Consider the following 12,705-nt stretch of genomic DNA (forward strand, 5'->3'; position numbering starts at 1 on the left):
TCCAAAAATAGCTACGAAATTCCTTCCTCACCTCATCCTCAACACGATCAACCAAGCTAGCTTCAAATCGAGCAATAATCTCAAAAAACCTCCTCTCCACCACATCACAAAGATTTGCAAGCATCTCAAGGTCCAATCCTCTCAGAGCCATCTCCCAAAATCTTCAAAAAACCTCTACAACAAATCCTTCCCACGCTCCTTGCGACAACCTAGTCAAATCACAACCTACCACCTTGCATGAACAATCAAGAACCACATCACAAATTTAAAACCACAAATCCCATAATCTACAAACTCTCTACAATCATACCTCAACAAGATCAAACTTTCATCTTTGCATCCATTGATCAATTTGTATATCCTCCCAAGGTTCTAGTGTAAACTACCTCAACTTCAACAATCTATCTACACACTCAAAAACAACCTTCGCTCTAATACCACCTAATGCAATGCAAAGCAAAAGCATCTCCAAAGGAGATGTCTTAGCCCCCTACTATAAAACCACATAGTAGAAACACAATAATAGGAAACAATAACACAAGATCTAATACCAAATCACAATAATATATTCATAAAATATAACTAATTACATGCAATATGTTGAACTATAAAGCCTTCCCAATTACAACCAAATACAAAATAAATAATAGTTCTACAAAATCCCTCAAAATCCAATCTTAAACCCTAAATAATCCAAATTCACACTCTAGTAAAAACCCACAAGAGAAATCTCAATTTCTGCTCACAAGCCCACCAAGCTATCTCCTTATTTTCCAAGCCTCAACTACTAGCTCTACTCCAACTTCATCCAAATGTAAACTATCTCACATTCAATGCTCTATTCACAAAAAACTCACTCTTCAACTACTTCCCACACCCACTCCTTTTTTGAATGAATGAATAATGACTAAAGACTTCTCCACAACCCCTACTTTTACCAATCTAAGCCACAAGTCAACCAAAACACAAATTAAATGCAAATACATAAATTAAATGCCAAAGTCAACCTCCTACAACAACGAAATTCTCAAAATCAATCTCTTAATAAAATTGCAATATCTCTTAACTCCAAATGAATTCGAATTAGAGCTTCAAATCATAAGTATAAGCCCTCTTCAATCTCTAAAAGTTTCATCCTTTAACTCATTGTGAAAAATTAATTATACAACCTAAAACAAACACCAAATTCTCAAACCATGCCAAGCAACCAAGGACCATGCCAAACTCCCAAGACCATGCCAAACTCCAATCCTTCTTTGACCAAGTGCCAATCCAAACACCCTCCAAAGCAACTACTAAGCCTCCTCCCATAAACTCCAAAGTAATCACCAAATAAATTCAAGATGCTCCTACATCAAATTATTTGCTTTATTGTACAACTAATTTGATTTTGTAATCATATTGTATACATTTTTCAATTTAAATATTTAATAAAAAATAGATCATCAATGATTATGAACATTAAACAAATACATTCATAACATTGAATTTTTTTAAATCCATTCTATGATTATACTTTCTAAGAGAATTTTAGATTAAATATTTAAAATAATTAAGTCAAGTGCAAACTATAAAATCAAGGGATGGCTAAAACCACAACATCAAGTATTTCAAAATGCATACAAATTCGCCACTACTCAAGTTTCTACCTTTTTGCCACTTCTCAATTTTGCTAGTTGTAAATATTTCTTGCCGATGTACTGTAATTTTAGACCTCGAATCAATACGTTACGTTTATTTTGCTGCTCTTTAAATTGAAAGCACTATTTTAAAAACAATTACAAGACATTGTAAGGCAATCAAACTATTAACACCGATATAAATCATAAACTTTTCAATCACAGCAAGAAAAAATAAGCTTAAAAAAGTGCATGAATATCAAAGTACAAGAATAATTTTCAGAAAAAACAATACAATTAGATGTAAGAGTGACTTAAGAAATTTAACATAATCATTGGTTTTGATCCAGAGACTAATATTAGAGTAAAAGATTGACGACAGGAACATATAAACAGAACCATTGTACAAACTTTTATCTACAGCATTGACCTTTGGCCAGATCTATCCTATAAGCCTCTGTCAATGAATTTTACAAGTAAAAACATCTATTTACAAACATGATCATAGTCTGGCAGAACTACAAACAAACCTTACTTAAAACACAGCATATTAGTTCCCAGGTAGAATGGATCTGACATTTGAATCAAACATGGACCAGCAATATTTAAAATTTTAAAATTAAAAAAAAACCATAGATAACGGGGATATCCCCATCAGTGACTCCTCCAGATCAGAATTGAAAGAGTATTCGGCATAAAGCCCTAGAGAGAGACGCTGGAGAAAATAAAAGAACTTTAAACAGAGTTCCAAAAACTTCCAGCTTACTGGTGGTGTCTAAAGACACCATATCATGTCTATGTAATATTGATCAAAATAACCTCAGCCGCCGAAGCCGTAGAGGGTTCTGCCCTGCCTCTTCAGAGCATAAACGACGTCCATGGCCGTGACGGTCTTCCTGCGAGCATGCTCAGTGTATGTGACAGCGTCTCTGATGACATTCTCGAGAAAGATTTTGAGAACACCTCTGGTCTCTTCATAGATGAGGCCGCTGATGCGCTTGACGCCTCCTCTCCTGGCGAGCCGGCGAATGGCAGGTTTGGTGATGCCCTGGATGTTGTCTCGCAGCACCTTCCTGTGCCTCTTCGCTCCTCCCTTCCCCAAACCCTTCCCTCCCTTTCCTCGCCCAGACATCTTGATTGCTCTTCCGGATTAACGCAAGAGAAATGACTAATGCAAAGATTATATTTGCCGAAAGATCTCCTGTGCGCTTTATAAGCGCCTTCCGTCAGCTGTGTCAAATTTGAAATATTTTTCCCGCTCGAGCATCTCAATCTCGACCGTTAAATCCATCGCTTATCCGTGGCAAGCAGTGCATCTGAATTTCCAGCGTGCGATTGGCATCCCGATAGATGTCAGAGGAATAACTTCTTATTTTCCCCTTTTTTATTCAACAAAAGGAAGCGCGTATGGCATACTTATGAAGAATGGAACCATGGGTCTCTCTATATGAAAAGATATGCTCTAAATCTCTCTGTTTTCTACTTTCCATCTTGGTGTGAAATGGGAATTGCTATAGGGCCCGTTTGGTTGCGGGAATAGAGAATCGAGAATAGGAATGGGATATAGGAATAGGAATAAGAATAAGAATAGGATTTGTTATTCTACATCTCGTTTGGTTTTACAATACTGAAGTAATCTTTTGATTTTGAAGGGGCAAATGGTGAAGAACTTGTAGCAGATTTTGTCTAACAGTCTGTGGACTTAAATTACACCATTTTATCTACTTTCAATGTCGAACAACATGTGGGTTGTTCCAAATTTTAAGGTTATGGACTTTTGCAATGTGAAAATGAGATCATAAAATAAGTTTGGATGAGAGAGGGGTTCTAACTTCACATAGGAAAGTTGGCTCTTTAGAGTTCCCAAGTAACGAGTTCCATCGTAATCTCCACAATAATAAATAGTGTTTCTAAAAACTTCAACTATCATATTTAATCACAATATGTTTTTGCAAGCACTCGATTGGAATTCCTACGTGTCAGCGTTATTTTTATGCACATAACCAATCTCCTCCTCATCTCCTTAAAATGCTTGGACTCACATGCTAACAACTCGTTAATTGTGTTTTCAGCGCTTTCCTTCAAGAAACACTAGCTAAAAAATGGCTCAAGGTCAGAGCTTTAGGGTTTGGAACAAAGTAGAAAAAAGATTGGCAGATGACAATGGACAACGTTGCCTTTGGAGGCATGCAATCATGGCAAACATGTGTAGTGGAACAACAAAGAAACTTCCCGAGCTTGATAATGCAGTGGTGAAGGTTGTAGAGAGAGAATTTTTTTTTTAATTAAAGTGATTCAAGCGGACTTCAAAATCAAACAGGCAATGGAGTGCAATGGACTTCAAAATTTTACCAAATATAAATAAGTTAAAATGGGAATAGGAATAGCTATTCCAATAGCAAGTATTTTTTAGAATGAACACATGCTCATTTTGGGGCTAAAATGGGAATATAAATTTCAATTCTCAATTCTGATTTGGCGCACCAAACAGAGAATTAAAAATATATTCTAATTCTCAATTCTAATTTGATGCACCAAATAGAGAATTGAAAACAAATTCCAATTCTCGATTCCTATTCCAGTCAAATAAGAGTTTTTGAAGGTTAAATAGAAAAAAAATGGTTTATTGATAAGTAAGGTCAATAGATAGATTTTTTCATAAATGTTGTGTGCAATAAAGGTTTTAATTGAGAAGTTATAGCTTCAAATCAAATTTGTGTTTGTTTACATAGATCTAAATATGATCTCAACAAGACTTTTGAATTGAGTAAATAATCAAGCTATATGACCAGTATGGTCTTATTATGTTTATAATGGGAAGGTGTAGGACATGAAGGGGCATGAGGTCCTTGGGAATAAATAAAGGGAGGAAGAGCATGTGAAAGATGGATAAGGAGATATAGAACTAGGGAATAGAGATGGAGTTGGATGGAATAAGGAAAGAGGGAGATGAGGGAATGGGGAGGAAGAAAGGTGGGGTTGGAGAGGGAAATGGGAGGCAAGGTGCAAAGATATAGATGAGGAGCAAGAAATAGGAGTGTTTGTGTGTGTGAGTGACAGGTTGGAAGGCTAATTATTAACTAAAATAAATATTATTTCTATATTAATTAAGTAATTAATAAAAAACAGTAATATAAATATTTAATATAGTTAGAAATGATAAAATATCAAAAATAATTATACATATATTTTATAAGTTATGATGGTGGTGTGGTTGTCGTGCTCACCATTTAAGCCTTAACTTTGTTATATGGGGATGAGGTGCCCTTTGTGTGGCCTCGTTGTCTCAAATTTGTTATATATGAAGGGGAGGTGAAGGTGGTGGGGTGCAAAGATAGAGATAGGAAGGGAGAAATAGTGAGAGTGTGAGAGAGATATGTAGATGTAGAGATAGGGGGAGTCATAAGGAATTTGTAACCATGACTTACTGAGAAAGATATGGATATAGATATAACTTCAGATTTTGATTCTCCATTTCTATATTATTTACAAATTTAACTACTGTTTCTTTTAATTAATTAATTTAAATATTGAAAAAAATCAAAAACATATGTATTCAATATAGTTGATAAAATATTAAAAAATTAATTTAATACATATTGCATAAGTTAAGATGGTGGTGTGGTTGTTTTACCCACCAAGGTTAGAACCCTAGTTGGGTTATGACTCATTAATTTTACGATCTCATGCCTTCATTTATTCAATGTGCTCATGGTTAGAGCCTCAATTTTTTTATGTTTATAATGGGAAGGTGTAGGACATGAAGGGGCATGAGGTCCTTGGGAATAAATAAAGGGAGGAAGAGCATGTGAAAGATGGATAAGGAGATATAGAACTAGGGAATAGAGATGGAGTTGGATGGAATAAGGAAAGAGGGAGATGAGGGAATGGGGAGGAAGAAAGGTGGGGTTGGAGAGGGAAATGGGAGGCAAGGTGCAAAGATATAGATGAGGAGCAAGAAATAGGAGTGTTTGTGTGTGTGAGTGACAAGTTGGAAGGCTAATTATTAACTAAAATAAATATTATTTCTATATTAATTAAGTAATTAATAAAAAACAGTAATATAAATATTTAATATAGTTAGAAATGATAAAATATAAAAAATAATTATTCATATATTTTATAAGTTATGATGGTGGTGTGGTTGTCGTGCCCACCAAGGTTCAAACCCTCGTTGGGTTGTTGTGATCGTGAGCTTGTGCCTTCGTTAATTCAATGTGCTCACCATTTAAGCCTTAACTTTGTTATATGGGGATGAGGTGCCCTCTGTGTGGCCTCGTTGTCTCAAATTTGTTATATATGAAGGGGAGGTAAAGGTGGTGGGGTGCAAAGATAGAGATAGGAAGGGAGAAATAGGGAGTGTTTGTGTGTGTGTGAGTGTGAGAGAGATATGTAGATGTAGAGATGGGGGGAGTCATAAGGAATTTGTAACCATGACTTACTGAGAAAGATATGGATATGGATATAACTTCAGATTTTGATTCTCCATTTCTATATTATTTACAAATTTAACTACTGTTTCTTTTAATTAATTAATTTAAATATTGAAAAAAATCAAAAACATATGTATTCAATATAGTTGATAAAATATTAAAAATTTAATTTAATACATATTGCATAAGTTAAGATGTTGGTGTGGTTGTTTTACCCACCAAGGTTAGAACCCTAGTTGGGTTATGACTCATTAATTTTACGATCTCATGCCTTCATTTATTCAATGTGCTCATGGTTAGAGCCTCAATTTTTTTATATGGGGATGAAGTCCCCTCTCAGTGACCTCATTGTCGTGTCTATTATATGGAGAGGGGTGGTGAACTGGATGGGGTACAAAGATAGAGATAGGAAGGGATAAAAGGGAGTGTTTGTGTGTGACTAGGGGGGTGGAGAAGCTAGATATGGGGAATGGGGGATGAATAGAGAGAGGAAAAGTGTGGGAGAGGGGTAAGGAAACACATATGGGGAATAGAGACAGAGTTAGTTACGATGAGATAGGATGGGGGGAATAGGGAGGGAGTGAGGTGGGGAGATGGCGAGAGGATGGGTGCAAATATAGAGATGGGGAGGGAGAAACAAGGAGTTTTTTTTAGAGTGTGAAAGTGAGAGAGAGATAAAGGTATAGAAACTGGGAGGGAGACATAAGGAATGTGCAACTATGAGTTACTAAGAGAGACATGGATATAGAGATAACTTTAAAATTTTGACTTTCTATCTCTAGATACTATTTACAAATTTAATTAGTAACTGTAAGAAATATTATTTCTACGATAATAAACTAGCATATGTATAACTTTTTAAAATATCTACGTATAATGAGATGAGATATATCATTTTATAATACAATTAACTTATCGACAGATCTATTTGAATCTAACTAATTTAACTTAGTTTTTCCACAAATTCTTTTAAAAGAAACAAATGTATCTCTATCATCTTGTTAGAATTGTATCACCTTCTTATTTAATGTTGTATATGCATTATTTATTGCGATGAAATATTTTTATGTAAAATTAATATTATTTGTTATTTTATCAACTCTATTCAAATATTTTGTAGCTATCAATAATCACACTTTATAATTTAAAATAAATATTCTTATCTAGGTAACAAATATATATTTCAGTAATAATAGAAGAAAATTTTAAAAATAGATTAAATAACATCTACCCTATATCCAATTCCTGCGTATCATTCACATTGAGTCATACCTAACAAATCAACACTACATGACAGTTACATGATTATAGAAAAGGATAAAGCTTTCCAACAAAAGGCTCATCTTAAACAATCATGCATAGGCTTGGGTAACCAAACCATCAACAATAGATCTATCAAAATTTACTGATCATTAAATACTTTCATCCATTCTTCTCAAACAAGCTTCCCCATAGATGCCAAAACAGGGTGTACATTTGAACCAGTTGATCCAACATCTATTAGATTCATCCAGCTTCAAAATAAACACCCAAAAACTCAACATCCTCTCATTCTCATTACATATTTAATAGCACACGCATTATCTAAATCAACCTATGCATATGCGAGAAACATAGTGAGAAGTTTTTTTCTCGTTCTTCTTCTTAGTAGTTTATAAACTTGAATTGTAGCCTTTAACTTATTTCATTCAACCCCAATTCCATCCTTTCAAGTTTCTTGATTTACCCTCTTAGGCCACCTTACAAATGGAACTTGTCCCAACTCCCTCACTTCTTCCTCTTTCTCAAAACACTTTGTGTAGTTGAAATCAATCCTAGGGTCATCCCACTCCAATAACAACTCTAACCCAATGATCAAGTCTACATTGAACAATGAGTTCATGTCCCATCTCATAATAGTAATGTCTTCTCCCAATTCTAAATCTCACGCCAAGATCATTGCAATAATATCAATATTCAATTTGTACCTGTGTGTTGCCTCCCAAAAGAGAACAACCTCTACCACTGCATTTGAAGGTCATTTAAGCAATAGCTTAAGTTGATGATCTTCAACCGATTCTAGGAGACCCTTGGTTTTTTTTTGTGTGTAAAAGGTAGACATAGCCTCCATTGTCTTTGTAACTTACAAATTTGAACACCACCATCACTATATCCTCTCACTTATGAAATGCACAAATTCACCCAATCTCCATAATGAAAAACCTACTTTTCATCCCATCATACTCAAGAAATATCTTATGGAAAATTTCCAGAGCCTTTTCCCAACTTTAAAGGCTCCCTGCCACTTGGATGGTCATTTATGTCCCACTGTGATTTAATCAATGGCTTCAATTCCTTTATTCTCATTAAAATATAATTTGATATCTTTTTATCACCCTTTAGTTAGACTAACCACCGACGTTTCCCTTTGGGATTCATGACACGACTTAACCACCTCATGTGTTATATAAGTCTAGTGGTGGTATCGGGTGCATTAACAAGTCGATCTTTTGGTGCAATAACAACCCTAGCTTGTAACAAGTGGTATTAGAGCTTCGTCACAGGTTCAAATCTCCTTGGGTAACACTAAGGGAGGAATTGTTGAACTAACTACCAATATTCACCTATGGGATTTGTGACATGGCTTAACCTCCTCTTGTGTTCTATAAGTCTAGTGGTTGTATTGGGCATTAACAAGTTGATCTTTTGGTGCAATGACAACCCTAGCTTGTAACACCTTCTAATTATTACCAACATTCAACTATCAATCATGTTGAATACCCAAATGAAAACCCCTTTTTCAAATCACCTTGCTAACTCCAATGAGAGTTTAAACCTTCAATGACTAACTAAATAATGGGTCCTGTATAAATTTCTCAAAACCTTAACTATCCTTATTTTTATCGGAGGCTAACAAAAAGTTTCAAACGAGTTAAACTTTGGGTTTCTGTAATCTTCCCATTTGCACTAATCAACCTCTACAAAATTTAAGACCCACTTCAAGAATACATCAACTTCTTGATTCCCCTGCTTATTATCCACCTTAAAATTGTCAAAGTCTTCCAAACTTTTATTGATAACCCATATGAAAATTTGTAAATACCAAGATTTAGATGCTATTTTTTTATTGCTTTTGTTATAATTAAAGAGTCACCCTCCAGATGAACATTATGAACCCCCAATGTCTTTGTTGCACTTACAACCAACACATTTGCCTTGGTCTTAGCAATGTCATTGATGTCATTCTTAATTATCTTTGTTGTGTAAGCTAACATCCTACCTTCCTAATCCTGAACAATTATAGCTATTCCTGAAGGACCTTGTTTCTCTTTTCCAAACCATCAAATCTCACTTGATTCCATCCTAAATTAGTATTCCTCCACATAACCTTATCTCCATCATCTTTTTCCTTTTTGACAACTAAAGACCCTACCACTGATCTTATTTTGATCATTGGTCACTCATTCTAAATGCATTTGTCTACATTGGTATAAGGAGTAAGGAGGCACTATTTCTTATAATTTGTGGCACTCATGACCTCCTCCGTTGAATTATCAATTCTCTTAAAGAGCCTAGCTAGAGATTCCCTCTTAGTCATGAAAATCTTGTTATTTATTTCCTTCCTTATATCTTATATCACTATAGAAGGGCACACATTATCGAAAGTGTGGTATTGCCCCCAATGATTGGCCAACAATCAAATACCCCTTTCATAGTGTCCAATTGAGGCCCCTTCCAACTCAATTTTCTACTTAAATTCCCCCAACATGTTGTAGCTCATTTACAATCCACTAATAAATATTCTACAAATTCCTCTGTACTTCTTTATATGCTATCCACTTGGTAGGGCCAAAAAAATCAAAATGTTTTCTTCTTTAACTTAGTCAAAATCCTCCCTCTGACTACCAACCACACAAATGTGTTTGCCTTTGGTACACAATTATTGTGTCAACATAGTCTTTTTAGCTTCAAAAATTTCCTCTGCTTCCTTGTTTAAGAGTTAGTAACCTATTTGAACTAAATAGTTAACTAAGATAGCCCCACACTACACCATTTTATTATCCTTGTCACCTAACCTTCTCCTAAAGATCTCATTCATCAAGATCTTCTAATGTGGATCTAGATCCTCAAATTCCACTTTCTTTCAAACCCATTCCCTTCAAAACTAACCTTCCTACATTTCTACATAGTGTGCAATCTTATCTCCCAATCTTGCTAACAAAATCTCTCTTAATAATTGTAGCTCATTATTATCCTTCATGACTGGATGACCATACCAGAAATCCTCCTAGATTTTTTCAATCATGTTGTGCCCTGCATGCTTGTAATATGTTCTCTAATAATTAGCCTACAAATCAATATAAATTTCCAAATGATTGATCCCCTACTGGGATCACAAATAGTGAGAACCTTATGATTCTCTGTTGAATATAAATACTGTGCCTTCAAAATACTCACCCCCAATAGAACCAGATAGATGTAAGTGCTCCATAAAAATTTTGCACCTGAAACCTCATTCATCTTTTGCTAATCATGAAGGTGAGCAACCCCTTTCTCTTTATCCTAGCAAATATTTTTCCAAGCTATAATTGGAATCTTATCCTTCACACTTTCGCCATTCCAAAAGAAATTTATCATCCTTTTACCAATCACCTTAATAACCTTTTTAGGGATTGTAAACACAAATTTAAATACACAAGGATTACTAAAATAACATCATTCAAAATAATAACTATCCCAATAGAAGTAAGACACCTACTGCACCACTTTTCCATGTTTTTAAAGCAGTTGTCCACAAGATCCTTCCATAACACTTTCATGTTTACCCCTTGGAATATAAATTCCAAGATATTTATCTATAAATTAGCCCTTACCATGTCAAAAATCTTACATATATCAAAATTCTTTTGCACTAGAGTGTTGAAGAAAAAACCTTTGATTTCCTCCACTTAGTAAATTGACCCAAAATGTTACCATATATTTCAAAAGTTTATTTCATAACTCATCCCCCTTGAAGAATCCTTGTTAGCATGAATGTTGATGGTATTCCTTCGGGGGAGTATCCTAAGCATTGGAGAAGCATGTGGCAGTATTGACATGTTGCATTCATGATTGTATTTTTCATTGATGTCAATATAATAGTAATTCTATGAAGACTGGTCGAATAGTAGACAAAGATCATGGTCGTATAGACAAAGTTTTAATGATCAGGTGACATGAAGTTAAGGATATGTTTCACATGGTGTCTTGATAACTAGATTAAGTTCACGTAATCTAAATCAAAGATATACAAAATTTATAAGTGATTTACAGAGAGAAGTATAGAAAGACAGAGTACCTGAAAAGCAATTTATGATGATCATATTGTATCTTCTAACAAAAATATAATCTAGAGATGCAAAGTTAAATAGTCATAGAGGATAGTTTGATGATTACATTAGCAAGTGCACAAGTCCTAGAGTTGCAGATGTGAGAATTTATATGGACTATGAGTTGACAGTGCTATTATAATTACAAAATAATTACTTATCTTATTATGGTCCTATTAGATTAATTGGGAAAGCCTCAAGGATGACTCAAGAAATTGTTTTAAGGACCTGGTATAAAGGAAAGTATTTTCCTTGTTTGTAATGATGTATGGAGTATTCAAATTTGATGCAAGGAGAATATGAGGGTACCCCTATTGGAGGTAATCTAGATCCCTACAAATAACCACACAATGAAAACACAACAACAATGAAAGATTTGATACCAAATCACAACTCTTTATTCATAAATAACTGGTTAAATGCAATATGCTTAGTTGTATGGCCTTTTGGGTTGGGGAAAAATAGAATAGCAATTACAATAACAATTATGCAAGATCCCACAAGATCCAACTCACAATCCTAATCCTAGCTAGTCCATATATGCACTCTGGAAGAAAACCCCAAGGAAATCTTAACTTGTGCTCACAAGCCCACCAAGCAATCTCCTAGTTTTCAAGTCATAGTTACTAGCCCTTCAAAGTTTGCATCCTCTTCTCCAAGATGGATGACTATCACCAAAAGACTCCACAAGCCCCCCTACTTATACCTAACTAAGCCACAAGTCAACCCAATTCATTACAAATTAAATCAAAACCCTTACATTAAATATATGTCAATCCACAATTTAGCTACAACACAACTTAAATACCCAAAGTCAGCTACATCACTAGTTAAATGCCAAAATTCAACTCAGAGACAACTCGGCACTAGTAGGACCCAAGACCAGACTGAGTGTTAGAGAAACCAAGTCGAACATCATCCAAACCACCAGCATTGTTGAGCTTCTAGTACATGTCGAGAACCCAATGCATGCCAAGCAACCAATACATATTGAGCAACCAACACTTATCGAGCATAACAGGTGCCAAGAAATAGAAGATGCTGAGCTCCAATAATGAATGAGCCCCCTTCAATGACCAAGCACCTCAACCATAAACCTTTTAGCGATCAAGCACCACTATTTGGTGACTGAATCCACAACTCTTAGCCAAGATACTTCCAACATGCAAGATTGGTAAAAAAACCTAGGATGCTCCTGTATCAAACACCCTAGGTTCAAAAAGATGTTCTCAATAGTTGGAAGAACATTTTCTAGGATTCAACATATAAATCCCAAACTGGTTCTTCACATACATATCCTCCAAG

The 12,705-nt window shown here is 34.9% G+C and overlaps 1 protein-coding gene across 1 annotated transcript; it reads right to left on the minus strand.

The window, feature by feature from the left end:
- Positions 1-2,212: 2,212 nt before the first annotated feature.
- LOC149534235 (histone H4) lies at positions 2,213-2,784 on the minus strand. Its single transcript, XM_089803775.1, has one exon. It carries the CDS (start codon positions 2,749-2,751, stop codon positions 2,440-2,442), a length of 312 nt encoding a protein of 103 aa, XP_089659901.1. The 5' UTR covers positions 2,752-2,784; the 3' UTR covers positions 2,213-2,439.
- Between the last annotated feature and the right edge of the window lie 9,921 nt (positions 2,785-12,705).

The sequence above is a fragment of the Cupressus sempervirens genome, chromosome 10, assembly GCF_028749045.1.
Source record: "Cupressus sempervirens isolate cs-2001-9-10 chromosome 10, ASM2874904v1, whole genome shotgun sequence".
NCBI classification, from domain to species: Eukaryota; Viridiplantae; Streptophyta; class Pinopsida; order Cupressales; family Cupressaceae; genus Cupressus; species Cupressus sempervirens.

Coding starts and splice junctions, on each gene's coding strand:
- LOC149534235 (XM_089803775.1), bottom strand. CDS start 2,751: ATGTCTGGGCGAGGAAAGGGAGGGAAGGGTTTGGGGAAGGGAGGAGCG.